This window comes from Falco biarmicus, chromosome 5 (genome assembly GCF_023638135.1).
Source record: "Falco biarmicus isolate bFalBia1 chromosome 5, bFalBia1.pri, whole genome shotgun sequence".
In the NCBI taxonomy this organism is placed as follows: Eukaryota; Metazoa; Chordata; class Aves; order Falconiformes; family Falconidae; genus Falco; species Falco biarmicus.
Window position 1 is genome coordinate 45574549 of NC_079292.1, and position 27403 is coordinate 45601951.

Below are 27403 nucleotides of genomic sequence, written 5' to 3' on the forward strand. Positions count from 1 at the left end.
AAAAAAAAAAAAAAAGTCAAGAAGAAAGATCATCCCAGGAAACTTTTTAACGGGGACAGCTCCTCATCAAGATCTCCCATTCTCTGGAGTGTTGGCTTCTCTTCTATGTTACCCTTATGCTGAGACCTCTGTGTAGCAACGGGAGCAGCTCATGAGAATCTGTAATGTTGATCAGAACAATGTGGATCCAACTCCAGGTGCTCATCTGAAGTAGAAAAGAAATGGAAGCCAGAGATGAAGGAATCTCTATCTTAATGCCATCAGTAAGGCCGGGGCTGGTGGTATGCCTTTGTTTCCCATGTTCACAGCTCTGACCGTTCCACTACATCAATTACCCTTTGGTCACACATCATCTCAAAGAACAATTTTTCAGAAGGCCGTAATTATCTGTTGTGATTCCAAGTGCCCCGCTCTGGAGCTTGCCAAGGACCACTAAAGGGACATGAAATCTAGCGAAGCTTCTGCTTAATCCCTGACAAGAGAGGGAATATGAGACTTCAGCTGAGAATAGGATATTCCTTTGCAAATTGGAGACCACTGAGTGTCACCAGCCCTACTAAAAGGGTGATACCCCTGTGGCCACAAGCTGCATCAGGTCAAAATCAGTGTCAGCATCTAGGCCTCCATTATCTCCCTCCCAGCAACCAAGCGAGCCAGGTGGGGTACCCTATACTAGCACAGCCCTCTGAGGCTTCTATCTGGCCAGGAGCATGTACTGTCACTCTTTCTGTGCCTGCATGCAGTGCTGCACAGACTGATGGCACAGTAACAGAGCTTCTGATGCTACCTTTGCTCTACAAACAGAAATAATAAGCTGGGGCATTTGTGTTTTATCTAGAATGCCTGGATAGGGCCCAGCTGGGATTACCCAGGACACAAGCTGCAACCTTTGTTCACCTCTGACAGCTGCTGACTTCACCTTTTCAGAAAGGTGAGGGAGCATCAGGAAGCTTATTTGCTCAGCCATTGTTTCAAAACAAACAAACAAGACCACACCCTACTAACCCCAAACCCTTTTAAAAAGAAATTGTTCAAATTACTGCCTTCTCAAAGCAGAAGTATACTTTCAATAGCAGCAGTCCCATTTCAAGTATACTCCTCTCATGGCTATTCACTAAAATAACCAGAAATAAAACTTAGGTATTCCTTATGAGATGTGTTTAATGTCCATTCAATTGCGTGTGCAAATTAGAATAACATTAGTTTCTGGAGAAAAAAAAATATTTGATTTCTTCTCACAATGTATTCATGTCACACCAGTACAAGCATTCAGTATTTTCACTGCCTCATACATTGAGGTTTTCTGCAATAAGAATACAATGAAACTATCAGTAGAAGATGAGAACATAATGAAATTACAATGAACATATATTATTTCATAGTATTAGGTTTGTAAAACTTTATTTTTAAACTCTGAAAATTAAGTTTTTCCCAACCTACTTAAATAGAGGAAAGCTAAAACACAATCCTAACTGAGAGATAACAGTTTGTAGTTCAAACAGTTCCATTCTGAGTAAAACAATGGAATAACAATGTATCAAACTACCTATATATCAAATTTCTCTTCACAGATATTGTGTCCATGTTCTTCATAATCTTCTCTAGTTACTACCATGTCTTCAAAATCATCGTTTTCAGAAATGAGCTTTCCCCCTTCCCAAGAATAAGTAATAGGGCTGAAAAAATAAACAAAGTTATTGTTACTCATCTGTAAATTCATTTAAAATAGAAGCGTGCAGTGATGATTTCTAAGACTTTTATTTAGCCATAACTATTTAAAAATATATTTCTGTTTGCTAAATCAAACCATCCAGCTCCACACAAGTTACAAGACACAAATTCTGAAATTCTGGCAGGGCTAACTGACTTTGCTTTGTTTAGAAAACAAGTGCTTCTTTGGAGGCAGGTGTGGAGAGGGCAGGAAGTGGAGATGACTTTGTATTTATACTCTGCACAGATAATGATTCTTTAACAACATTTTAAAATACTTTTTAATAATACTTTAAAAAAGTAAACATTTGTTTGGACTTTCAAGATATACTTGTTTGTCTCAGCTGCGTACTCTCTCTCTGCAAAGATGTTACCCCTTTCGAATCCCTGAAGTGGCTCCTTTAATAATGACATGGTAGCATTCAGGTGCTGAAAGTTCTTCTAAGTAAAAGTCTGGATTCTAATCTTGCATATTTATGTATCCACTTAATGACAATAGTGTCTTATTTATCTGTTACTGAAATCATTTACTTATATGCTTTATTAGCCAAAGTACAGGGCAAGCAAGTGGTCTTTAATTTATTTGGTTTGCCTGAAAATACACTGATTTAAAACATTCTTTTTTTGTACAATTTTGGTTCACTTCCTATTTAAATTAACTCCTTTACTCAATCTGTCTTTTTAATAAGGAAAAGAAATACTACTTTATAGTTTGTTCTGCTAGAAGGACAAAAGTTGTTCTGTACAGTTTAGAACTTACTTTTCAGGAAGAACAACAGAAACATCATAATCAGTTGGAGTAAGACATCGAACTTCAGAATAAACCCGATCTCTGAAGCCTGGAAAAAGGGTGTTTCCTCCAGTCAGAACTATGTTTTTGAAGAAATGAGGCTGCATTTCTGTAAAATATAGAAGTAAATCTGTAGTTAGAGACTGAATATATATTTAAAGACTAAAAGTTTTTTTCCCCAAATTTGTTATGAATTGGAACAGAAGTAATAAATATGCATAGAAGGATTTCATGATCATCTAATGGTCACATCAGTTAAATAGCTTTACTGAGAAACACAAGAAAGCGACCAGTCACCCTCTGTTCTTCGTGATTTTTAGAATCTGGCTTCGAAAACTACTGTTTTCTGATGTTGTCTATTAACGTTCATGTCTGCCAACACAATGCCCCTTTCAAAAGGGATTTTAAATGATACGTTTTTTTTAAGAGTACAAAATAGCCTCAATACTGCCATACTTCTGTGGTATCATAAAACCTATGAAAGTCATCTTTGTAGTAAAAACATTAATTACATGTACATCATCTATAAAATGAAAGCTTTAGTATTACTTCTGACAAACAGCAGTCAGAAATGTTTTATACTTTGATGCTTAAATTACTGAGTTTGGTCAGTTTCATTTTTCTCATCAGTTTGATTTTTCTCTTCAGTGAAGAAAGATACTTTAAAACACAAAACTTATTTCAAGTATATCCCATCATCAGTGTCAAAGACAGATAGGTCACATTAGAAAAGGATGTTAAGAAGAATTTAGTCTACAATGATTATCTGAAACGAGTAGAAACCAATCAATGAATCACCACAAAACTGCTTTTACCTAACAGAGAATCTCGTAGACAATCAGTTCTACAGTATATGACACAAACCAGAAGACGGAACAGTTCACAACCACTTAGTAACTGGCATATTTAGAGTACTAGCTTCTTAAGACACTCTGGATGCTTAAAAAAACCAAAACCAACAAAACATACCAAACCAAACCAACACAACCCCACCAACCCCGCCTACTTTTCAAAATATTTGTAGTTTGTACCTTCAGGTAAATTCTGAATAGAATAAACAATGGCTTCAGGAATTCCCATCTCTTGAATACCAATATCCGAAGGATGGAAGAGTATTTCTGGAACTGCAAATCTTTCGTTTGTTAGACGAAGTATTTGTTCGCCAGTCTTGTATTTTCCACTTAACACCATCTCTTCCCTTGGCTAAATTAAAGACATGAATAGTAGCCACTGCTAAGAAAAGAAATCACATCCTACAGTATTCAGCTAATCTTTTTCATGTACTGCAGAGGTAGGCAGCATATTCTACATTAAGTCACATTATCAACAAAACTTTTAAGAATAATATGTACTCTGGTATTAAATCTGAAGTGACTTTGCTCTTATCAACTGCAGTTTTGCCTGAAGCAAAACAAAATAGGTATGCATGAGAGTGGCCTTAAAATACTGGGACTGCTTTTGAAACTATGGCCAGCTCAGTAAATGAGATAAAATTGTGACATTGTCTTCATTGATATGAAGACTTTTCAGGCTCTTCTACAACATGACTTTGAACCTTCTACTTATTCGGGTATTTAAATGAAATTCAGAGAGACTTTCAAAAAAAGCATCAAAGCACTTAATATCAAATCCCACTTAACTAAAAAACCCCAACAATAATGATATGGATAGGTTGTTTGACAGAGTACATGCATAGAAAGCTACAAGTATTAAATAATAGAACATAAAATGCTATGCTGGAAAAATAGTATTTAATTTTAATCTCAACTTCCTAAAGAAGACTTTACCAATTAATGCAGATCACAGAAAGATGTTACAATTCAGCATTAGAAAAAAGAAATTCTTGTTAACGTCTCTACTAGACTTGTGCAGGGGAACAGTCCGAAAAATACTTCAAAAACCATACTATCATTACCTTACAAAATCCTTTTTTGATTGTGCTGAAGTCTGGCAAAACATAATCTACCATTACAGTATTTTCCTCTCCTTTCAATCTGAAAGAGAAGAATGTAAAATACCACAGAATAAGGAACAAGTTCTAAATTCCAACTATTTTATACTGAAAAGACTTCCTTTGACTTAACTGGCAAATTTTCTGACTAAGAGTATAGTTTTATTTGGTCATACAAATGGATTATTCAGAAGGACAACCTCTGACATTGATACCATTATGTACGTACTTGGCAATGTCCATGTCCTTGTAAAAGTCTTGAGAAACGTAACACACATCTTCTTTCACTTGATTAATTACATGCGTTTCATCCATAACGTGTAGCTGCCTGTGAAAAATGAAAAAAAAACCTAGAAGTTTGAGAATAATTAAGTCTTAGATAATTGACTACCTGTCAATTTTCCACTGGAGATGAGCAACCATAGTTTTCAAATCAGAGAAAGCTACTGTCACAATATCTAAAACTTGTATTCAATTTACAAAAGCATTCCTGGCCTAATGGAGTTTAGTATTTTCCTGTTTCACAGTTCAATAAATACAAACATCTACCTGCATTTGCCCCCTGTCTTTGTAACAAGTATAGCCATAATCCTGCAATTAGCTTTACTAGCCAAGACCTTTACCTAGATAAAGTGCCAAGCTAAAGGATCCTAACAAAAAGTTGATCATATTGAATTTTATTTTTTGTACTGATGGAATCAGTTAGTAAACTGATTGATGATCTACTCAGACATCTCAGAAAGTATGTAAGGACTTGTATATTTGTGAGCACACAGGTAACCTCAGCAACTTCAAAAGTGCTGGCACTTTAAAAACTTAACAGCCTAGTTCTTCAAAGAGTTTAAGCTCATCTTAATTCATCTTGATCTTAAGCTTAAAATGGTAGCTAACAGATCATAACAAACAGCATTTAATCTAAAATTCACAGAAACAGTAAGAATATCCCCACAAACTTCTAGCTCATTTCATATCAGGTCTCAAGATGATGATCAGCATGCTTTACCTGTAAGAGATTATCTCCTTTAGATGGTTGGTTAAGAGTTTTCCTCCAACGTTAATCCTACAGAAAAGGACCAACAGAAGGAATTCTGTCATTATTAACTTTGCGCATAGCAAACAATTCTTCTTGAAATACAAGCTGCAGTTTACCTGATGATTGCTTCCTTCTTCTTTTTACTTCTACAATAAGGTACAATGTGTGTAAAAGAGTATCCACTATCCACAATGATACAACATAGCTCAGATGGATTATCCCGGAAATACCTGTGCGCACTAAGAGCTCCAGCTGAAATACAGAAAATTTCATTCAATTTTTACATGAATATACACTTTTAGAATTTACATCGATATGAAAATGTACTTGCTAGATATATCAAATGCCTTTCACAGACTTCCAAGAGCGCAATACATAACACTACAGCCAACACATGAACTAATTCTGACAGCAGACAAAATTAAGTCTCATATATGCCCCCATTTCTTCTTTTTCAATAATTTCAGTCCATGTTCAGTTTCTTTTCCTAAAGTCCAAGCAGACTGATCACACCAATACTTATCAAACCTATCTAAAAGACTATCCCATGTCCAGGTATCTTTCAGAAGGGCTCTGATGTTATTTACACATTCCCTGTAAGATACATTTCATGATTGTAATGCTGCATTTTATTTGCTAATACAAACCCAAACCAAACCAAAGACCACTCCCACTCCCCCCCCCCCCCAAAAAAAAAAAAAAGGAAAGCTATTAAAGGCTTCATACAAGTTTTTGGTAGACTTTCTCAAATGCTATCCTGTTTCAAAATCTGTTATCTCTGCCATCCTGACTCTCCTTAAATTTCCCACTCTCACAAAAGTAATATAAGCATATAGCTGGAATTTCTAAAAAAAAAAAAAAAAAAAAGTTTAATCCAGTTTGAGTACACATAGCAGCATATTACTCAAGACCAGGAAGGAAATGAAGTAATTTCTTTACTATCTTTATATATACATGTGTGTGCATATACAGGCATGCACACAAGCATGCTTATTTATTTACAAGGTTAACTTTCAAAATACATAAATGTAAACTAATAGGAGACAGACTCACCATTTACTCTAAGAACTGCCTGAAACTGATATTCTTCAAATAGAATTTCATTCATGGATTCTTGTATTGAACTGAAGTTAAAATAAGGTTCAGTAATAATAATATTGGTATCTACAAAATCCACCTATGAAAATACATTAAGATTGTCATTACACAAAACTTAGAAATTAATACTTCATTACCATATTTTGCAGAAGTTGAAGATCATGTAAATTTGAAGACATCATCACCACTTGCCATATGTTCATAGAAGCTAGGCTTAGAAAGTTCTAGGGTTTTTTAAAGACTTAATAAACAGTGATGCAACTTTATGAAATTAATGAGTAAAAACATGATAGAAGGGAACACCTTCATATATATTCTGCTCCTGCTACCATCCTTACAAGTAGTAATCCAACTTTGTAAAGAGATACCCTTAAAGGAACATTACAATACTAATGTAAAATACCTTACACTAATCGTGTCAACTACAGAAGATAAGTCTCTTCTACAGCTCAACACTTGCATCACAAAATCACTTATATAATAACAAAAGATGAAGTCCTGCACAAAGTTGAATCAATAATAAAAACTTCCAGTGACCTCTCATAATGCCAGCAAAAGATCCTGGACCTTGCACATTTACTGGTATCTCCAACTCCTGTAGAGAGGATTTTATAGAGTTACTTCAGTCATAACTAGATATGGCCATAAATGTATTACCAGCTGTATCTTTCTGTAGTCTTCACTCATGTCCTCAAAACCATGACTAAATTGAATCTTGTTCCAAAACTAAAACAAAAGCTAAGTATTAAAAGCCAGCACTGTATATTTTTCTGTATGGAGACAAATATATTTTGAGGTATTACTTTAATTCTCAGTACCATTCTGCCTCCTAGGTGTTAGAAAAAACAAAATCTTTCAGAGTATATAATACTTCTTTAAAAGAAAAAATAAATGGGAAGCCTTACTACACTTCCTGTGCTAAATCTAGTTTGTGTGATAAATTAAAAAAATTAAGTATCAGATATTTATACATTTGTCATGGTTTAACCTCAGCTGGTAACTAAGTACCATGCAGCCACTCGCTCGCTCCCCCCTCACCCAGAGGCATGGGGAGAAGAATCAGAAAGGAATGTAAAACTCAAAGGTTGAGGTAAAAACAATTTAATATTTGAAATTAAAGAAACAAAAAGAACAATAATAATAATAACAACAGTAATGATTATAATGAAAAGGAGGGAGAAGAGGTGAGGAATTAAATCCAAAGGGAAGGGAGAAAAGAAAGCAAGTGATGCACAATGCAACTGCTCACCACCCACTGACCGATGTCCAGCCAGTCCCTGAGCAATGAAGAGCAGGCCCCAGCCAACCCCCCTGGTTTATATACCAAGCATGATGTCCCACAGTATGGAACAGCTCTTTGGCTAGTTCAGGCCAGCTGTCCTGACTGTGTCCCCACACCCCCCATTTCTTGTGCCACTCCAGCTTGTGGCTGGCAGGGCCTGGGAAACTAAAAAGTCCTTGACTTAGTGTAAACATTACCCAGCAACAACTAAAACCATCAGTGTGCCACCAGCATTGTTCTCACACCAAATAAAAACCACAGCACTGCACCAGCTACTAAGAAGAAAATTAACTCTGTCCTGGCCAAAACCAGGACAACATTCAATTTATTCATCGGTAGAAAATGGTTTGCCAAAGAGGGTTATTTAATGAGTATGTCTTTTGGCCTACCGATGTAGCTCATCACTCTTTCACATAAACAGTTTCTTGATCTCTACACCACATTGTACCTGTCTATAATTATTATTATTTTTCAAACTTGAACTCTTAATTATATCGATATGAATTTCTTAACATATGTGAACTGAACTCGATATGAATACACAGAAGACTAAAAAAAATACATTTTTTAAACTCATACACCAGAGATCAAAGCAAAAATTTTCTTCAGTTTGCAAAAAAATAAAACCTGTCATATCTAATTGAAGGCCCTTTCAAAGAGAACAGTAAGCTCACCAGCTCTATTTAATATTTGATGTACTTATGTTAATTCCACTAGACAGTATTTAACCTACACAAAATCTGTAATTACAAAAAGGCTTTTACCTGATACATTTCTTTTCCAAAAAGATAATCCCAAACCTGTCTCTGGACATCCCAGTTCACCAAGTAACCCTGTAGAAATTTACAAAAATATACACTGTTTAGAAAATAAAGTGATACTTAAAAACATATTACTAGAAATCAAGAAATGTCAACGGATTAATAGGCTGGCAAAACAAAAAAATCTGAATGTCTAAATTCACATTTCTATGCTAAGGAGTAAATGTTACATAGGATAATGAATGTTACAAATATTCCCCATCAATCTGTTAATTACTACACTATAAAAACAATGCAAATTTTGTTTCCTATATACATTATTCTCTTTGACAGAAGCCTGACTGAGGTTTGACCTCAGTGCTGGGGAAGGTTATGAAGCAGATGATCCTAAGTGCCACCACATAGCACGTATGGGACAACCAGGTGATCGATCCTAATCAGCATGGGTTTATGAAAGGCAGGTCCTGCTTGACTAACTGATCTTCTGTGACAAGGTGACCTGCTTAGTGGATGAGGGAAAGGCTGTGGATGTTGTCTACCTAGACTTTAATAAAGCCCTTAACGCCATTTCCCACAACATTCTCCTGGAGAAACTGGCTGCTCATAGCTTGGACAAGCGTACTCTTCGCTGGGTCAAAAACTGGCTGGACGGCCGAGCCCAGAGAGTGGTGGTAAATGGAGTTCCATCCAGCTGGTGGCCAGTCACAAGTGGTGTTCCTCAGGGTTCAGTACCGGGGCCAGCTCTGTTCAGGATCTTTATCAATGATCTGGATGAGGGGATCGAGTGCACCCTCAGTAAGATTGCAGACAGCACCAAGTTGAGGGGGGATGTTGATCTGCTTGAGGGTAGGAAGGCCCTACAGAAAGATCTGGACAGGCTGGACTGATGGGCCGGGGCCAGTTGTGTAAGTTCAATACGGCTGAGTGCCAGGTCCTGCACCTGGGTCACAACAACCCCAGGCAACGCTACGACGGGGGGCAGAGTGGCTGGAAAGCTGCCTGGGGAAAAAGGACCTGGGGGTGCTGGTTGGTGGCGGGTTGAATATGAGCCCACGGTGTGCCCAGGTGGCCAAGGCCAACAGCATCCTGGCTTGTATGAGAAGCAGTGTGGCCAGCAGGACCAGGGAAGGCATCGTCCCCCTGTACTCGGCACTGGTGAGGCTGCCCCTCAAATAGCGTGCTCAGTTTTGGGCCCTTCACTCCAAGAAAGACACTGAGGTGCTGGAACGTGTCCGCAGCAGGGCAGTGAAGCTGGTGAAGGGTCTAGAGAACAAGTCCCAATAGGAGCAGCTGAAGGAGCTGCGGTTGTTTAGCCTGGAGAAAAGGAGGCTCAGGGGGGACCTTGCTGCTCTCCACAGTTCCCTGAATGGAGGTTGCAGTGAGGTGGGCGTTGGTGTCTTCTCTCAAGTACCAAGTGACAGGGCAAGAGGAAATGGCCTCACGTGGCACCAGGGGAGCTTTAGATGGGCTATTTGGAAAAGTTTCTTCACTGAAAGTGTTTTTAAGCACTGGAACAGGCTGCCCAGGGAAGCGGTTGAGTCAGCATCCCTGGAGGTATTTGGAAGACGTGTAGATGTGGCACTGAGAGACATGGTTTAGTGGTGGACTTGGCAGTGCTGGGTTAATAGTTGGACATAATGATCTTAAAGGTCTTTTGCAACCTAAATGATTCTGTGATTCTGTAATTGTTAAACTTCACACTGCTGAATGTGATTCTTGTATGATACTACATATAACTTTGCAGTTGGGGCGCAGCGTGTGAAAACCATTCCTTAAAACAATTTACATTTGGCTATCATATTAAACTCAGCATATCTTACTTACTTTCTGGAAAGGGAGAATATAAAAAAGACCAGAGGGATCTTTAATTTCATCCAGTTGATTTGCTGTAAAGGTTTTCAAGCGTGCAGTCTTTGACCTGAACTGACAGTTGGGAATAACGCTGGAAAAGATTGAGAAGTTTCCTATTCATCATGAGACAAGACACTACTTCCACGAGCAGCACACCTTCCGTAACTTTTCCTGCCGTGCTTCGGGTTTAACCCATTTACTGGGGTCAGTTTTGGGGACCATCTCCCCACCTGACACCGCCGCGCAGGTAAGACACCACTGGGGAAAATCAAACACCCGGCCCCGCACTGAGCCCCCGCCGCCCCCCGCCGCCCGCACCACGAGGTGAGCGCCCGGCGCCCCGCCGCGTCCCAGCCCCCTCCCCCGAGCCGAGCCGCCGCCGCGGGCGGAGGGGACGGGGCGACCGTCCCGCCGGGCCGGCTGGCGCGCGCTGCAGGGGCGGGGCTGGGCCGGGCCTCTCCGCCGCAAGCGCAAGCGCGCTGCCGGCCCGGTCGCCGGCGAGGGGCCGAGGGAGAGGAGGGGCGGCCGGCGGGCCGGGCCGGGCCGGCGGCCCGAGGCGGGGCGGCGGGTGTGCCGGGGGGCGCTGGCGCAGCGATACGGGGCCGCCCGCCCCGCTCCGCCCCCCCCAGGCCCTCACCTGACGTTCGCGTGGCTGTAGCCGATCTTGGCGTTGTAGGCGCCGTTATCCAGCACCAGCGTCGCCATGTTCCCCACGGCGCCACGGCCGCCGCCGTCCCAGTATTGATCCGCCACCGCCGTGGGTCTCTATGGTTACCATAGAGTGGAGGAGCAGCGCGCGCGCGTGGCTTGATGGGACGCAGGAGTGCCGCGGCACCGCTTCCGGCTGCGCGCCCGCGCTCACGTGGCTGGTGACGCTGCCGGGCCGCGCAGGCTATTGGTCGAGCGGCACCCGGAAGCTCTCGGCAAAGGCTCGGGCAGGGGAGGCGGCGCTGCCGTTCTCCGCGGTCCCCGCGCACCCGCCCCTTCCTCGCCGGGGCCGCGCCGCCGCCGGTCACGCCCAGCGCTGCGGGGGCAGTAGCGAGGGGGGGTGGCGGCGGGGCCGCCCTCCCGGCCGCAGCACAGCGGGCACGGGGCCGTTAACGCCAGAGCCCGGGGCGGGGAGCGCGTATGAGGTTGGGGAGGCGGCGGCGGGGGCGCCCGGCCCTCGGATGGCAGCGGGGGGCGCCGCGCGTGTCCCGGGCAGTTCAGTGCAGCCGCTGCCGTCGTGCGGGAGCCCGGCGCACCGGGCGGGGACGCGATGAATGGAAACCGCTTCGCGTGAGGGCTGAGCGTGCGGCCGCCCGCCTTCGCTGCGTAAGGCCGTTAGTAGATGAAAGGGAAAAGACTCTTTAAATTCCAGCATCACCGTTATACTGTTGTTCTAAGTGTGCCGTAACTAGCATTCTTTAAATAGTATAAACCCCAGTGTTATTGCTGTTTGCTGTCACTGAGTGGCTTTTACTGAAGTCTGTCAAATACCACACACCTTTATAGAGTCACAGAACTGCAGAAGAGCCTAGGCTGCTGGAAGGGACCTCAACAGCTTATCTGGCCCAGCCTTCCATGGGAAAGGGACCCAAGATGAGATGATCTGCCACCCTGTCCAACTCCGTCTTGAAAACCTCCGGTTATGGGGGCTCCACCATAACCCTGGGGAGGTTGTTGCAGTGATTTGATTCTTCTTGGTGTAAATAAGTTCCTTGTATCAAGATGAAACCCATCCTGGTGCAACTTCTGCTTGTTGCCCTTTGTCTTCTCCTTGTGAAGACACTGCCCACATCCTCTTCGTAGCCACATTTCAAGTGCTGGAATACTGTGATAAGGTTACCCCCAAAGCCTTCTCTTCTCCAGGGAGAACAGACCTAACTCCTTCAGTCTTTCTTCACAGGGCACATTCTCCAGCCCTTTGATCATCTTCATGGTCTTCATTTGGACCCTCTCCAGTCTGTCCACGTTTTTTTGAATTGTGGGGACCAGAACTGGACACGCTACTCCAGGTGTGGCCTGACAAGTGCTGAGCAGGTTGGGATGGTCACATCTCTGTCCCTGCCAGTAATGCCCCTGCAGATGGAGCCCAGGATCCGATTTGCCTTCATTGCTGCAGGCGCACTGCTGACTCCTGTTGGGCTTGCTGTCCGCTGGCACCCCCAGGTCCCTTTCACCAAGACCACCACACATCCTAGCCCACACTGGGCTCTTTGGGTATGTCCGTCTCAGGTGCAGGATCTTGCACTTGTCTTTATGATTAATTTTGCTTCATATATATGTATTTTGCTTACCATCACTAGTATGTTTGTTGTTAACCAATAAACTAGAAAGTGCATTACAGTTTTGTATCTGTAGGTAATTGGCTTTCCTGGAAATATCAGAACTTAAAAATAACTACTACTGTATATGATGACTCTTTACCCTAACAAGCATCAAATGTCTTCCTATGAGCCAGGCTGTTTAGCAGAACACACAGCAATCTGACTTTAGACCAATCCTCTTTACCTGCTTGTCAGTATCTTAAGGACAGCATCCTTAATCCCTGCTCTAGCAGATACATTCTTTGGTTCTTGAGGAGAGGTCACAGGAATTATCAAAAGCCTGTTTTTCCAGTTCAGGAGTTTCTGAATTCTTTTAAAGTACACTGCAAAGTGTTGGTTGCTAAATGAAGAAATCCTACATAGCAATGTTTATAAGTGCAAAGTAGTCAAGAAGGCTAAGCCACTCTTTGCAGTTATCATATTAAGGTGACAACTGATGACACTCTGTTACAAAGTTCTTCAAAAGGGTTGCCTTCCTCTGTTCAGAGCAGGAATTGGTCTTTGGGACTTTGTATCAAACACCATTTTCACAATAGAGGCGGTCTAATTATCATCAACATGCAAGCAGAAATTCCTTTGCTGGCAAACATGCAGCTGTGATTTAGAGAATCAGTCCAAAGTCTTAATAAACATTGTCTGGGGCTATCCTGATACTAATTTACATCAGGTTCTAAGAAGATGTGTCAGATACTCTGCTCAAACCAAAGGATAAGCTGGGCTTATCAGATGCTCTTCTAATTCCCTGGGGTGGTGGTGAGGTTGATCTGTGAATTTTTCTCCATTTCTCCATTCAGTGTGCTTTAAGAGATGGGAGAGAACATGAGGTCATGATTCAGATCAACCCTGCCAGACAGGAATACTTCTGATTTCCAGTTCTGATGTCAGTGAAGAGCCTCTGGACTTTCTTTTTTCTGCCAGAGTTATGCTTGTGGGATGCTTGAAAACACACATCACAGGTCCTGCTTTCCTTGCCCTTCTATTTTCTGCTTGAAGAGAGGCAGATCCATCATGATTATGAACATCGTTTCTCCAAGATATTGGCAGAATTTTTTGTAGTTGAGAAAATTGAACTTAAACCAGGAATAAACGTGTTAGCTTTTTACGCTGCTCATTGCCACTTTATAAATCTCCTTTAAAGAATATAATGAGGTCAGTATTACACAACTGTCAGAATTTTAAATGCCTGGAAAAAGATCAATTGAAAATGTTCATCTCCTGACCTATTTTTTCTGTTACTGCTTCATGTTTCTGACTTAAAGGTCCTTAGGGTTTTGGTTCATTGCATGTAAATTATGCATCCGTTACGTACATGAGAAGCAAAGAAAACAGTATCTGATGTCTTTCCTCTGCAGCTCTAGACTATATTGTATAGCTGGGAAGGCATCATTCATAGAGAGGTCACACCTGAAAACCTTGTTAGTTTTAGAATTGTTATTTTTTTTCTTTTCCCAATTAATACTACAGTTTAGGGTATTTGGTTACCAGTAGTGAAATTCTTCAAGATACCTTTTATGAATGAGGGACCCCTCAGAGAAAGGGGTTACTGGATGAAAAAAGCCAATACAAGATATTTGGGTTTTTAACTGAGTTTTGAAATGTATTTATTTTTTAACTGAGAATGCTTTTAAACTAGCATAAGAAGCTATTATCTCAAAATTAAAATAACTTGTAGGCTTCATACTTGCCACAGATACCCAGTGACATGTAAGCACCGGGGGCACAACCTATTTTACAAGTCTGTGCGTTGGAGTAATTGATGAGAAATTAATGTTAAGGGAAAATACATGTATTTTCGTATGAAATTATTGCCACATCATTATATGTTTCTGTCAGTATGCTTAACTTTTTTTTTTTTTTTTCTGGCCTTGTTCCGTTTATGTGGTGCTGTAGGAGCAGCAGGCATCCTGGCTTTCAGCTGGGCCGACATCAGGCTGTATGAGCACCTCTTCGACCTTCCTCTGGAGGAGTAGAAGGCAGTGTCTACTTCATTGCTTCTGTGCTTGCTGGGTGTATCATTTTGGAATGATTTTGAGGACCCCAGGTAGAAGCAAATTTGAGGATTGCTTTTTGTAGCTGGCAATTAATATTAATTATAAAACAGAGGTATAAAAGGATAAACTTCTCACTTGGCTAATCAAGGTGAACGTATACAAGAGCTAGAGTAACAGAGTTATCTGGAAAACTAAAGCAACTCTAAATATCTCTCCTGTTTATCACCTCTGCAGGTCACTCGGGAAGAGCCGGGCGTGCAGGTGTTAATGGCACCTGCGGAGCTAACAGCACTTTATCAAAGAGGAATTCTTGCTAGGTAGGAGAACCAGGTGGGTTTTTTGTTACTCATAACGCCTTTTAGTGGCATTTTCTAACAGGTTTCCAACAAGCCTAACAACCGGTACCCCGGTCGCCCAAGGTGCCGGGGAGGCGGAGGCCGAGCCCCCTTGGGACACGCTCCGCAGGCGGGAGGAGGGACGGAGCCGCCGGCGGGGACGCACAGCGCCGCCGTGGCAGCCCGGGAGGCGGGAGAGCCGCAGCCGCTGGCGGAGGGAAGGCGGGCGGCGCGGCCCGCGGCGGGCAGAGGCTGCGGGGGCACGGCGGAGCCGCCCGGGCGGCAGTGGCGGACAGCTGGCCGCGAGCACACGGAGGGCGGGGAGGTGCTCCCGGTGCGGCCGCTCCCCGCGTGGGGCGGTGGCTCCGGCCCGGCCTCCCCGCTGCCGCCCCGCCCCCGCCCCGTCACTAGGCGATGCTGCAGCCAAGATGGCGGCGGGCGCCGAGTGAGCGCGAGCGGAGGCAGCGGCCCCGCTCCCGGCAGTCTCCCCGCCTCGGGCAGGGGGAGGCGGAGGGATGAGGCGCGTCCCCGGTTGCGGCTGGTCGTCGTGAGGGGCGCGGGCCGGCAGGCGCCATGGCGGGGATTATCAAGAAGCAGATCCTGAAGCATCTCTCCAGGTCAGTGGGGCGCCGTGCCCCGGCTAGGCTGGGAGGGGTGAGCGGGGGGCGGCGGCAGCTCCTCCCGGTTCTGCGCCCCCGGGCGGGATGCGGGGGGACCGGGCTTCGTTCAGCCAGTGGAGGGTGGAGCTGGAGCCGCCTCCTCCGGAGGGCTGCCGGAGGCGGCGGCCCGCCGCATGTGGGGGGCTGTCTGGCGGTGACAGCTGCACAGATGGCCCCCAGCCCCCCGGCTCGGTGCCCGGCGGCCCATTGGGGTGCGCGGGCGCCCGCCCGAGGAGAGGAGGGGGCTCGGCCTGCCTGGCGCAGCGGGAGTCACCGAGTGAGTCACCGCCGGGCTCCGGTCGCCCCCCCGGCGGGCAGACGGTGCCCGCCCCCACAGGCCGCCGTACGGCGCGGAGCCGGGGCTGCCGCGGCACCGGGCCCGCGTCCCCTCGGGCGGCGACGGCGCAGCCCCTCGGCTGGGGCGCTGACAGCCCCCCCGGCCCCGAGCAGCCCGTGGCGGCGAGGAGGTGTGTGAGGGGGAGGGTGGAAAAGAACGGGGGACGAGCGCACGCCCCGTCGGTGCTCAGGGGCGGCGGCGGGGGGGCCACACGAGCCGCCCCCGCTCACTGGCCGCCGGGGGAGCGGGCCCGGCCCGCGCAGCGCTGGGCGCCGTGACGGCCCCTCGCAGGCGCCGGCGGGGCCGCGCAGCGGGAGGTGCGGCCGGTTGCGAGCGGTAAGACAGCTTCTGGGTGATGGAGATCACATCTAACGTGCCTCGTGGGTTAAAACGAACAAAACCCAACCAACCAACCAAAAAACCCACTGTAAAATTTTGTGGTTGTCAACGTCGTGTGCTTGAAAGATGGAAAAACTGCAGAAAGTACACAGTCTGATTGATACGGTTTTCAAAAGCCACACTACATATGTCCCCTTTTCTGAAAAGACACAAAAACGTAGTAGGTACTTGATCTGTCCTGATACGTCAGCGTTGTTGTTCTTCAGAGCTTACTTTTATAAACCAAAAAACATAACCTGAAATATTGGTCCTTTATTTGCTTGTTTTTTTTCAAAATGTTTTGTTCTGGTTTTGTGTGATGTTTCTGAAAGGTGTTTATTTTCATCAGTGCTAATAAACAGAAAATCAACTGAGATGAAATGACAGCTTGTCATCTGACTAGTCTGTTGCTGATGCATGGGGAAAATGCAATTCTGATTCCAAATCCTTTGGTATCTATTTGCTAAAGATGATGTATGAAGCAGTAATAGAATAATTTTTCTCCTTGACCCTACTCATGAGTTTTGTAGCAGGGAATGCTGGTAAAGAAATCTCGTCTTCACATGAAAATAACTGAGCACTGTACAAATGGAAATGCTGTTATGAAAATGTCACCAGCCTTGAGTCAGTTTTCTAATCAGAAATGTGCATGGAATCGCTGGACTTAATTGACTTAGAGAGCTTACTTCCCATAGTGCTCTTTAGCAAGGTGTATGGAAAGAGAAGTGAACTCTAGTCTTTGTGCTACAGGTTAAAGTCTAAAATGTGTTTGGGAACCGGGCATGAGTAACATGAGCTATATTTTGTCTAGTTTTTCAAATAAACTAATGAATTGATTAGAATTAATCTTTTTAATGTTGATAAATTTTTTTGCTTCCTTGTGTGATGGGAGGGTGCTTATTCAACAAGACTACATCAAGCAATTGTGACAAATTTTAGCATTTAAAAAAAGATTAGGGGATATATCTAACCGTCAGGTCTGCAAGTTAAAGTTGAGGCTCACGATCTGCACTATGTAGACATGGAAGGAGTGTATTTGCTACCTAAAACATAGAAAGTATTATTATTACACCCCATATTATGGGTGTTCTTAATCGCATGATCAGATAATATCTTTTTTTTTCCTGCAGAACTGGTGCTTCAGTGGTTGCGAAAGTTGGTTACGTCAGAAAACCAAATTCAAGTGACATGACCACCTGTAAATCTGGTGGCTTTTTAAATTTCAGGAACTTGGGTTTTCAACAAAAATGATGATGTGGTTCTTTTTTTCAGGATTTTCTTTTAATATGTTTTATAAGAACATGGTTAGGGCAGGTTTCACACAGTTTTATTTCAGTGTGGAGCCAAATACGTAAGTAATTTCCTTTAATACAGAGGTGCCAAAGAACACTTTCACTTTGTACTCTAGTACTGTCTTGGTTCCTGTTCTTCAGTTTTCATAGTTCCTCAAAACTGATGCCTGCTTGCCATCTTCAGCAAAGCAGGTATTAGTGGCAGGATGAAAATGAACTGGAAGAAGTCTGTATATAATAAAGGAAGAGTGGAAAGAATTACCCTGTTTACTCAATTTACTTTCATTTTTTTATGATTATATTTCTCTTGTATGTTTGTACGAAGCCAAACTTAATACGTACTTCAAAAAACAAATAGAACTTGAATCTTCAGTTACGTAGAAGTACTTCGCTTTTTTGCCGCAAATCACAGAATGGTTCAAGTTAGAAGGGGTGTCTGGAGGTCTTGTCCAGCTTCCCCAAGTCATCGTTGATTTAGCAATATTTGCCATGAAGATTGCTGCAGTATCTGTTACTACTGTGTTAGCAATTTTCAGCTATCTTACTATCTAGATTCTGTATATGTAAATTTATAAGCATTGTGTCATTCAGCAGTACAGTTTCCATTCAGCAGTTTACAGTGCTTTTAGATGAACTGATAGGAACACCGGTGTTGCGAAGGAGCCTTAGCTAGGGAAAATTTTTACGTAGGTATGAGTCTTTAAGGTCTGAGAACAAAATGAAGAGGAAGATCCAAACTGCATTTTGGAACAGTTTTGTTATCTGAATTACTTTTTACTTTTGTAAAAGGTTTTTCTTACTGCTGTGTCACAGCTTAAGAACAATGAAGGTAGTGGAGTTTATTTACTCAGTTTATAACAAACTTGTATATTATGTTAGGATCTGGTGATGAGTTTTTAGCTTTCTCAGTTTTTTAAAAAACTTCAAAAATATAAGCAGCGTCCTCTGTCTTTAACATGTGTTGCTCCCCTCCAAAGCTGGGGAAAAGAATGGAAAGGAAGGCGGAGGATGCGGAACAAAATACCTCTATGTCGTTGTTCTTGTTCTTCAGATTACGTGGTGCTTGGCGTAGGATATGAAACTATATTTTTCTGCTAAGCTGAAGAGATGAATTTGTCATATGGAGGCTTGAATTTCTGTCAGCTCCATATTGTGTTAAGGTGTGTTCTTTCAAATGGGGTTGGTGGAGTGTCTTTATTTCATAATATATGTGCCCTAAAATGAAACAAGTATCTGGATAATGGCCTTATCCTTTAGAAAGGTGGGAATAAGACACTGTGTCTAGGAGTCTTTTGTGTAGTGTTGGGATTACTTACTCTTAATGTCAAGGTCTTCCCCAGTGAACTGAAACTTGTGTTGAATCTTCATTTTTGCTGTTACATGTTTTCACGGGTGAGAGATTTCTTGTTGGATAGTACCTTTTACTACAAGATTTTCTGTGCATTGCTTTGCTATGGTGATAGCAGATACCCTTCAGCATTACTTTTTCCTCAGACTGTAGACGTGTATAAAACAATACTAAAGATTTCCAGCAGGACTCTAGACTGTACTACACAATAGTGTTTCTGTTACACTGTCTGTGGTTATAAGGGGATCATCTCCACCACAGGGGTTTGAATCTTGAGTTACTAGGATTCAAGACGCTGACAGAAATTGGGTGTTACTGACACAGACTTGTGTAAGGGTTTTTCAGGTGTTTTCCCATTTTGGCTTTTAGTTATCATTGACTGGAATTATCTTTTCTAGTTAATGAGTGGTCTAACTGAGTCTTCTGTGTAAGCATCTGCAATATCCACACCTTTCTGTGGGGAAAAAAAAAATTGCTTATCAAAATTTGTCTAGGAAGCATGAAGGAAAGCTTACACACTGTGGCTCTACGTTGAGTTAAGTAGCCCCACTGAATACTACATTCTTCATCTCAATCAGATATTAACTCTTAAGTTTACCAATGAGAAGACTTTAAAAATTACATTCTTTGTTTGAATCTTGTTTGCTGTTTTCACAAAGAAAACAGTAAGAGGCTTAGAAGTATTTTATATGGCTGAAACCCGAATTGTCAGTTTGTGTCATTAATGTTCTGCCTGAACGTAGACGTTCTTTACTTTTACTTACCTGAAGTAATAGATGTGAAAACACTAATATTTCAATAGAAGAAAACTGCAGTAAATTTCATGACAGTTTTTTCACTTTGTAGTTCAGAAGTCATTCTAAAGTGCATATGAAGATTGATTTTACAGATTAGCATATTAATTGAATGGATGTCGGGAATCAGCTGATCCTGCTATAAACAGTGATATTCTACATCATCTGGGACAACTTTACTGCTACCGTGTCCTGCTTAAGTATTTGACCTGCATATCACCCTGCTTTTATACTATTAAGATGTGCGGTTTGGTGAGGGATGTTACCATCTCAAGAAATCTCAGATGACTCCTTTTGGAATCTACCAGTGTAACACCTTTATTTGGTCAGAATGGGCTTGTTCGTTCCTGTAACTAAATGACCAAAATTGTTTGGATGAACTTTGAAACTAATGCTACTAGCAGAAGTAGAATTTTTGCTTATTTTCAGTTTTGTGTATTCTACTTCTATCTCACTTGAATTTTGTGAAAATTTTCAAATTGTTTTAGCCAGCCAATGAACACGAAGTGCTTACTTTTCGTAGAATAAGTGTAAAACGACTTCTCTCTTTGCTTGTGCTGAAGATTTTATAGTTATTCTACACGACTGACTTTATTGGCTTGTGTAGTATGTGGGGAAAAAACACGTCACAAAACACAATGTAGATGTAACAATCTACATTATTCTGAATGAATCAATCTCTGTTGAATGCGAATGCTTACGGAAATCATTAGCATAATGTCTGTCTTAAATGCTGCACGTAGTGAAAGATGGAGTCTGAAAAAGGACAGGTAGTAAAGCAGAAGTGCTTGAGACAGCAGAGGAGAACAAAGAGAAAGAGCAATTTAAAGTTACATTATAATCCTGTATTAAACTCCCTTATGTTTGAAATTCAGTACTTTTTGTATTTAAGTGGAGACTTCATGCCAACAGTTTTGTCTTTGTGAGTGTGTTGGTAATGTTCTGATGAGCATAAAGGAATCAATAAATGTTTTTTTTTCAGCAAATGTAAAAACCCTTCACTTTATATTATTTTAGTAGCTTTGTGTCATATTTTACTTTAAGCTTTTGTAACAGATCATCTTGTACAAGGCCAAACTGAAATTGCTGTGGTGCTTTATGAAATTATGAAGGTATTTCTGAGATAAACGAGCAATAATGTATTTGCTGGTAGAATTCTTAAACATTATATTTAGTAAGATTTAATATTAAATCTTGTGTTATATCCCAGAAGATCGTTTGAAGTTTTCAGTAGCATTTCTGTTAATAAAATAAACAGAATTTGATATCTAGTTTTCAGTTTGTTTTATACTATTTTTGCAAATGTGTTATAAATCTGGATGCTGTTTCTGCAGATGTTTTATTTGTATAATGAAAGTTCTGCTGAACTACTTTGAAGTCAGACAACTTACGCATAAGTGATAACAATTAGTGCATTTGCAGAATCAACAGGAATTAGCAGCATTTTACTTGTGTAGTATACAGTCATTTTCTTTAAATGACTCTTAGTTTTACTGGGAAATAAGATTCAGAACGAAAATTATGTTGAGGATTACTTTGTGTTCAAGTAGCTGATGCACTAGTGTGGAGCGTTCTCAGGAAAAAGGGTATCTAAATAAAGCCTGTGAGGATTAAAATGGTGTCTGTCCTATGTTCAAATGATTATGGAGTATGTAAGAATCAAAACAAAGCCCCAGTTACATTTTTTGAAATTTGGTATTTCTACTGCCAAAGCCCTGTTGGGGTTTTTTTTATATCAAAGGTGGATAAAAGTATCTACTAAATACCTTTCACAGTGAGGTACTTGTTAAAGTGTATTTTGTTTTATTTTTTTCTTTCTTCTACAAGCAGATTGGGCAAAGGAAATTACATAATTTCTGATAAAACATTAATGGAATTATAAAGGCATTTATAAATTCTTGCAAATCGTGAGAATAATTGCTAATAAGTAGTTAGAACAACATATCTAGGTTTTGGCTGCTTGTGGGGGAACCCAGGTTTCTCAATCTGATAGCTCCTGCAGGAGTTCTTCTGTACACCTTTGTGGAGTTGGTCCTAACCAGGGTTCAGATCCATTGTCTCCTCTTTTCATGAAAGGAAACAATAGGGGAAAGTAAGAAAAGCGCTATAGCTCAGGTGGTGGCTCTTAGTACTTCCAGGCTCCCCTGCATCCATGTATGAGCCTTGCTGTGTAAGGAATGCCCCCAGCACAGGTTTTGTGACAGCTCTGCCATGCAGCTTACTGTATAGCTTTAGAATACCAGAGCTTTTATTTTCTCGGAGGAGCTGGCTGCTCCTGTTACCTGACTCCCAAGGAAGCAATCTTGGGATCCAGCTACCCAGGAATCTGGAAGTTACGTGGTTGCTTACTTCTGGAACAGTTTTCATGTAGTAGCTGCTCCCATTGCTGGGGATCTCAAGGCCTGAGAAAAATAATAATTTGTAACTAGGTATCTGTAATTCACTTTAGTGTAAATCTCTTAAACACTGGTCAAATATCCCAACAAACTGCCTATCAAGGGCACTGTCCAAACGCTTGCATTTTATTGTACTCCAAAGTGTAAAAGTGTAGGAATTAATTATATTTAGGCTGAGGCATCTTTTCAAAGTGAAAAGAGTTATCAGAAACTTTCTTTAGTTAAATTACTACATGCTTTGCCAAGTTAAAGATTTTAATTTTAAAATTATTAAGAAACTTAATGTACTAAAATTTCATAGCTTACAAGATCAGAATGTTAAAAGTGTGCAGGTCTTTGTGGCACCACTCCAAATTCCAAAACAAACCCAAGAAGTCCCCTTTCCTTACCTCTGTCTGTAGAGTCATGTTTTACTTTTGTGGATTTTGAATAGGTGAAGTTGAGACACGATGAACTCACAAATAATGTGGGCTGGGAAATCTCGAGCTAGGCAAAACAAAACAGTACAGTTGTCTCCCATTTCAAAATAAAATAAAAACATCTTATGCTGTGCCTCTGGGCTATCTTCCTTCACACATTCCAAATACACTTACTGAGTAGCTCTGAAGCCAGTTTGCTGTATTATATGGACCTGTTCTGCCTGATTAAGATTTTCTCCATAAGCTGTTTATTTAAATAAACATGGCTGCAGTATTGTCGTATCAGACAGCATGGGGTATTCTAATGGGAATCTAGGATTTTACACGGGTCTGTTTCCTGTTCTATAATGTCATGATGTGTAACAAACTGTTGTAACTGCAGTTCTCTTTAGCTAAAACTCTCTTACATTATTGTATCACTCCTTTTTCCCTTTGAACTTGATCCCTTGTGTGTCCCCTGTGTCCCGTTCCCTGCAGCGATCCCAGCTGGCTCTGGTGGAGATTGGTTTGCTGTGAATATCCTTACTACCAAAATGAGTACCAGAAGCTTCTCGGAAGCCCTGGCAACTGACCACTTGCTTTCACCAGGAATAGGGGCCTTTTGTCTGAATACCTTGCCCTCAGGTAACTTCCCCTCTCCCACCTTTAGAGTAAGTGTAAGAGGTGGTATGCATTTATATAAGTTAAGGAGTGAAACTGAGCTCTGTAAAATGTTAACTGGGTTTTCTTTCTTGTTTGTTTTTTGCAACGTGATTCTGCAAAAAAGTAATTGCTTGCTATGCAACTGTGTTTTGGTTTGGGGTTTTTTTTCAAGTCCTAATCTAGATTTGCAAAACTGGTTTGTGAAGTAAATGAACAGTCCCATTATAAACATACCTTTGTGTATTTTTTAAATATAATCTTCTAGGTGTGTTTTTTCAATATCTTTAGACTATTTGACTTTGGCTGTTTATCATGTACACCTACCTAATTCCTTTCCATAACTTGATGTTTATTAATTCTGTATTGGTAGATATGTGAAGGATCCATCAGCGTTTTACCTAGTTTACATAAGAGAACAGCTGAATATTTTTTTTCAAATAGTCCTTATAGTTAATGTTGTATCAAAAAATCTTATTTTGTTATGAGATCTGATTAGTTAGCATTAAGATTATAATCTGCTAATGTCACATAAATAAATGATGCAGTTTCCAAATGGCAGATGATGTCATGTTTTTACAGTGCACCATTATTTCTTGATTTTAAATCTATAAAATTATTTTGCATCGAATGGACTTTCTTTGTATTAGGTGCAGAATGTTGTATTTTGAGTAGGATTTAATCGTTTATCAGGTACAAGCAAATTCTCAAAATGTGAGGTGTTATTTTCTTTTGGCCTACAGTGTGCAAGTTGCGTATACCTTGCCACATATGGTTTAGTATATTAAGAATTTTATGTTACCTATTACTCAATGTATGCATTAAGGTCTGTCATGTATATATATAATTGTCATGTTTGAAACAAGATTTCTGGATTTGACAGTACTGACTATTTCTGTGCTTGTGTAAGTGGTATGCAAAAAGGCTCATGGAATGGAAAAGCTAATACCGATCTGTCTGAGGATTTACTGTAAATTAAAGAGAAATTGCTTGAGCAGTATTTTACTTACAAGATGATTATCGTGCAGCGTAAGCTCCTTGTTTATGCACAGTGCTTGGCTATGTCTGAGCAGATGTGCTGCATGACACATAATTAGATAATAGGCGTTGATGACAGCAGCTGTTTCAGTTCTGCCTGTACCCAAAGAGCAACCAATACAGTTTTTCCAAACAGAAAGAAGATAATTTCCTGTACGTATTATTACAGAATTAACTAGAGGAAGCTTAATACACTGTCAAGAGAGTTGGTGGGGCTGTCAGTGTTTCAGAAAGTACGGAATGGGTCTAAGGGGGTACTAAGCAGCCTTTAGAAAGTCAGCTGGAGTGGGAGTCCCTGCTGAAGTCCTTCTGCGTTGTGATGCAATTATTTGGAAGGCATCAGCACAGCAGTACTATTTATTGCTTCACCTTCTAGGATGGGAGAGGTAAGAGGGGTGGTGTGACACTGTACCAGACATGTTACACAGGTATGGGCTGGTTGTTGAGTCAGGGTCCTAATTAGCGATCTAAGGAAAGGAAGATCTGTCTTTATGATAAGTCAAAAGGCCTGGTAAGCGTTAGGTGATTCAGGTCCTGTATAGTGGCCTAGAAAGTCCCACCTAAAGCTGTAGGGCTGAAGGTAGAGTTTTGGACTTGTCTAGTCTGCTGTAACTTGTGGCCAGGTGAGAGCAGTAAGGCCGGGTGTGCAAACTGGGGAATGCCCTGTCCTGCTTCATAGGGTTGGCCCATGAGCACTTTTGCAAGGTGCTGTGCAGCAGATCATGCAGTTATCTCCATGCTGGACATCCAGGAGGCCATGCACGGTTCTCCATCTTGCACTCAACCACCAAATGCACACCTGACAATTCTACGGTCAAGGTGTGATTAAATAGAGTATGCAGGCATTTGTGTGGAGTGGCCACATTTCTCATGGGTAAAGGGGTGATACCCCTCTCCTGTACATATTGGTGTTGGAGGGTGTAAGAAGGTGCCAGGCAGGTATCATAGGTAGCAAGGGGTGTGCTTGAAAAGTCTGGTAACAGGTGTAGCTGCTGCAGTTGGTATTGCAATTTAGGAGTCCCCTGTGATTCTGTACAGCCGGCAGACTGAGAGAATGGTAGCCCTTGCAGTTCATCTACTGATAGAGGCTTCTTTGGAGGAAACTGCATGGTATTTGGGAATCCATGCAAAACAAAACATTGCTGATATGGATTACTTCCGGATAAAGGCTGGAGATAGCCTGTCAGACCACCAAAATGATGTCCACTGTATATTGCCACTGGCTGCTGACAGTGGTGGTGACATTTTACAGTGCTATGTTAGTGATCTCTTCCTGGTGCAGAATGTGAGTGCATCATTGTTTGTGGGAATTTTTTTGTCTAGAAATATTAAAGTTTTATCCTCACAAGTGTTTATTTGCAAATTAATGTACTGTCAATGTTCTTAAGTAAAGAACTTAGGTGTTTGCGTCGGAGTGCGTCGGGTTAATCCTGCTATGTCGTAGGCATAAAAGGTACTACCTCTCCCTACAAACCCTACAAGTGCCTTAGTTTTGTGGGTTTTTTTAATCCTTTTGAGCTTTTGATTTTGGTACTGTATTCTATCCTGATGTGTTTATGGGCCTTAAATGTTCTGCAGTGTTTCCTTTTATTGCCTTTAAATGTGTTCCCTTTTAGTTTTGTGTGTGTTTTTGTTCTTATGTTAAGATAAACAAGCATCCAGTTAACTTTTTCTGCAGGGTTCATTACTTTGTCATTAATCTTTTTGTTTATCCTCTCTGTTTCTATATTAGTGTTAGTATTTTCAGAAATTGATACAGCATCCAAGGTGAGGGCGTGCTATCATATTTTGTGGGCATGTTTAGTACTACTTACCATTTGTTTTTTTATATACATAGAAGCACCTTAACCTTCATGTATCCCAGGCAGTTTTTCAATTATCTCTTATCTTCCAGCTTTTTTTCCTAAAAATGTATCTTTCATTTAGAACCTAGTAGTTTTCGTGAATTATATCTTCGGATATTCAGTATCTTGCATCATCAGTGAGCTAGCTGTTGCTGCAAAGCCATTTGCTGATATCTTGGGTTCCTCAGAAGGTCAGTTTTTGTGGACATGATTAATGCGACTTTAATGTTACGTGTCAACTTTTACACATTTTAACACAGCCTGCGGAGCTAAAAGTCATCTATTGCAAATCTTACATAAACTATAGCTAATGGTTTCTGGCTGTGTGAAATACTACTTTAATACATTGCATTAAAATTAGAACATCCCTAGGACAGCCAGGATTCACATAAAGGTTTCTGTTACTTCACAGTTTGCCAACTTTTTCTAGGTCATTACTAAATATATTAATTGCCTTTGGATTTCTGTGTGTCATTTGAACATACTAGATATCATTGCTCTTCTAGTTTTCTGACCAGTTTCTACTATCCTTAAGCCTTTACTGTATAGTTAATTTTTGTAGCAGCCTTTGTGATGGTTTTTGGTTGAAGTTTTTTAAAGTACCAGAAGAAGGTATCAGTTGCTTCATTCTAATCTTTTTTCATAGGTCTGAAGGCTTAAAATAGGCATCTTTTACAGATTATTTTTTTTTTAATTTTGTTCCATGGCTATAATATCCATGCAAAATTCTCATTAGTGCCTTACTGTTTCAATACAGGTCAATCACTTGCTGCATCTGTGAAGTTTGTCTTTAGTCTGTCTGCTGTTCATTTAATGGCAACTGAAGCTTTAGCCCTGTATGACTGTTGTCTGTCTCACCTTTTCTCTCCTATCATACCTGGATCAGGAAGGGAATGCTACTAAGAACTCTTCTGAATGTCATTGTGCTGAATATTACTGCTATGCAGAGTTGTTTTTTAATCTAGGGAGTCTGTCTCCTTCTCACCTAGGACTTTTTGCTCTCTAAATAGATCTAAACATCTTGGTAGTTTGGACTTAACTAGTGATGTGCTGCTGTGGGGAGAAGTATAGCAACACTCTTGAACTTAGTGTCTGCAGGTGATGAGGTTCCTGAGACGCTGATATTTCTTCTGGCTACTGGAAAGAAA

The 27403-nt window shown here is 41.4% G+C and overlaps 2 protein-coding genes across 5 annotated transcripts in view; one reads left to right on the forward strand and one right to left on the reverse strand.

Moving 5' to 3' along the window:
* On the reverse strand, window positions 1–11348 carry ACTR6 (actin related protein 6). 2 transcript variants are annotated; one of them, XM_056341023.1, is made up of 12 exons: window positions 11114–11348; window positions 10450–10567; window positions 8629–8697; window positions 6538–6661; window positions 5601–5736; window positions 5455–5511; window positions 4681–4779; window positions 4416–4494; window positions 3532–3703; window positions 2471–2609; window positions 1547–1676; window positions 1–205 (listed from the first exon to the last, which is right to left on the reverse strand). In XM_056341023.1, exons 1-11 carry the CDS (start codon window positions 11179–11181, stop codon window positions 1547–1549), a joined length of 1191 nt encoding a protein of 396 aa, XP_056196998.1. In that variant the 5' UTR covers window positions 11182–11348; the 3' UTR covers window positions 1–205. The 2 variants fall into 2 exon arrangements, with proteins under 2 accessions (XP_056196998.1, XP_056196997.1); XM_056341022.1 differs by lacking the exon at window positions 1–205 and adding an exon at window positions 1144–1303.
* Window positions 11349–15504: 4156 nt separating this feature from the next.
* BLTP3B (bridge-like lipid transfer protein family member 3B) overlaps window positions 15505–27403 on the forward strand; it is a 61668-nt gene continuing 49769 nt past the window's right edge. For 2 of the 3 annotated variants that reach the window (XM_056341013.1, XM_056341012.1), the window contains exon 1: window positions 15505–15728. In XM_056341013.1, the coding sequence (XP_056196988.1) occupies window positions 15685–15728 (44 nt within the window). In that variant the 5' untranslated portion in view covers window positions 15505–15684. Of the gene's footprint in view, window positions 15729–23211; window positions 23359–27403 lie in introns of all 3 variants that reach the window. The other variant, XM_056341014.1, reaches the window with a different exon arrangement.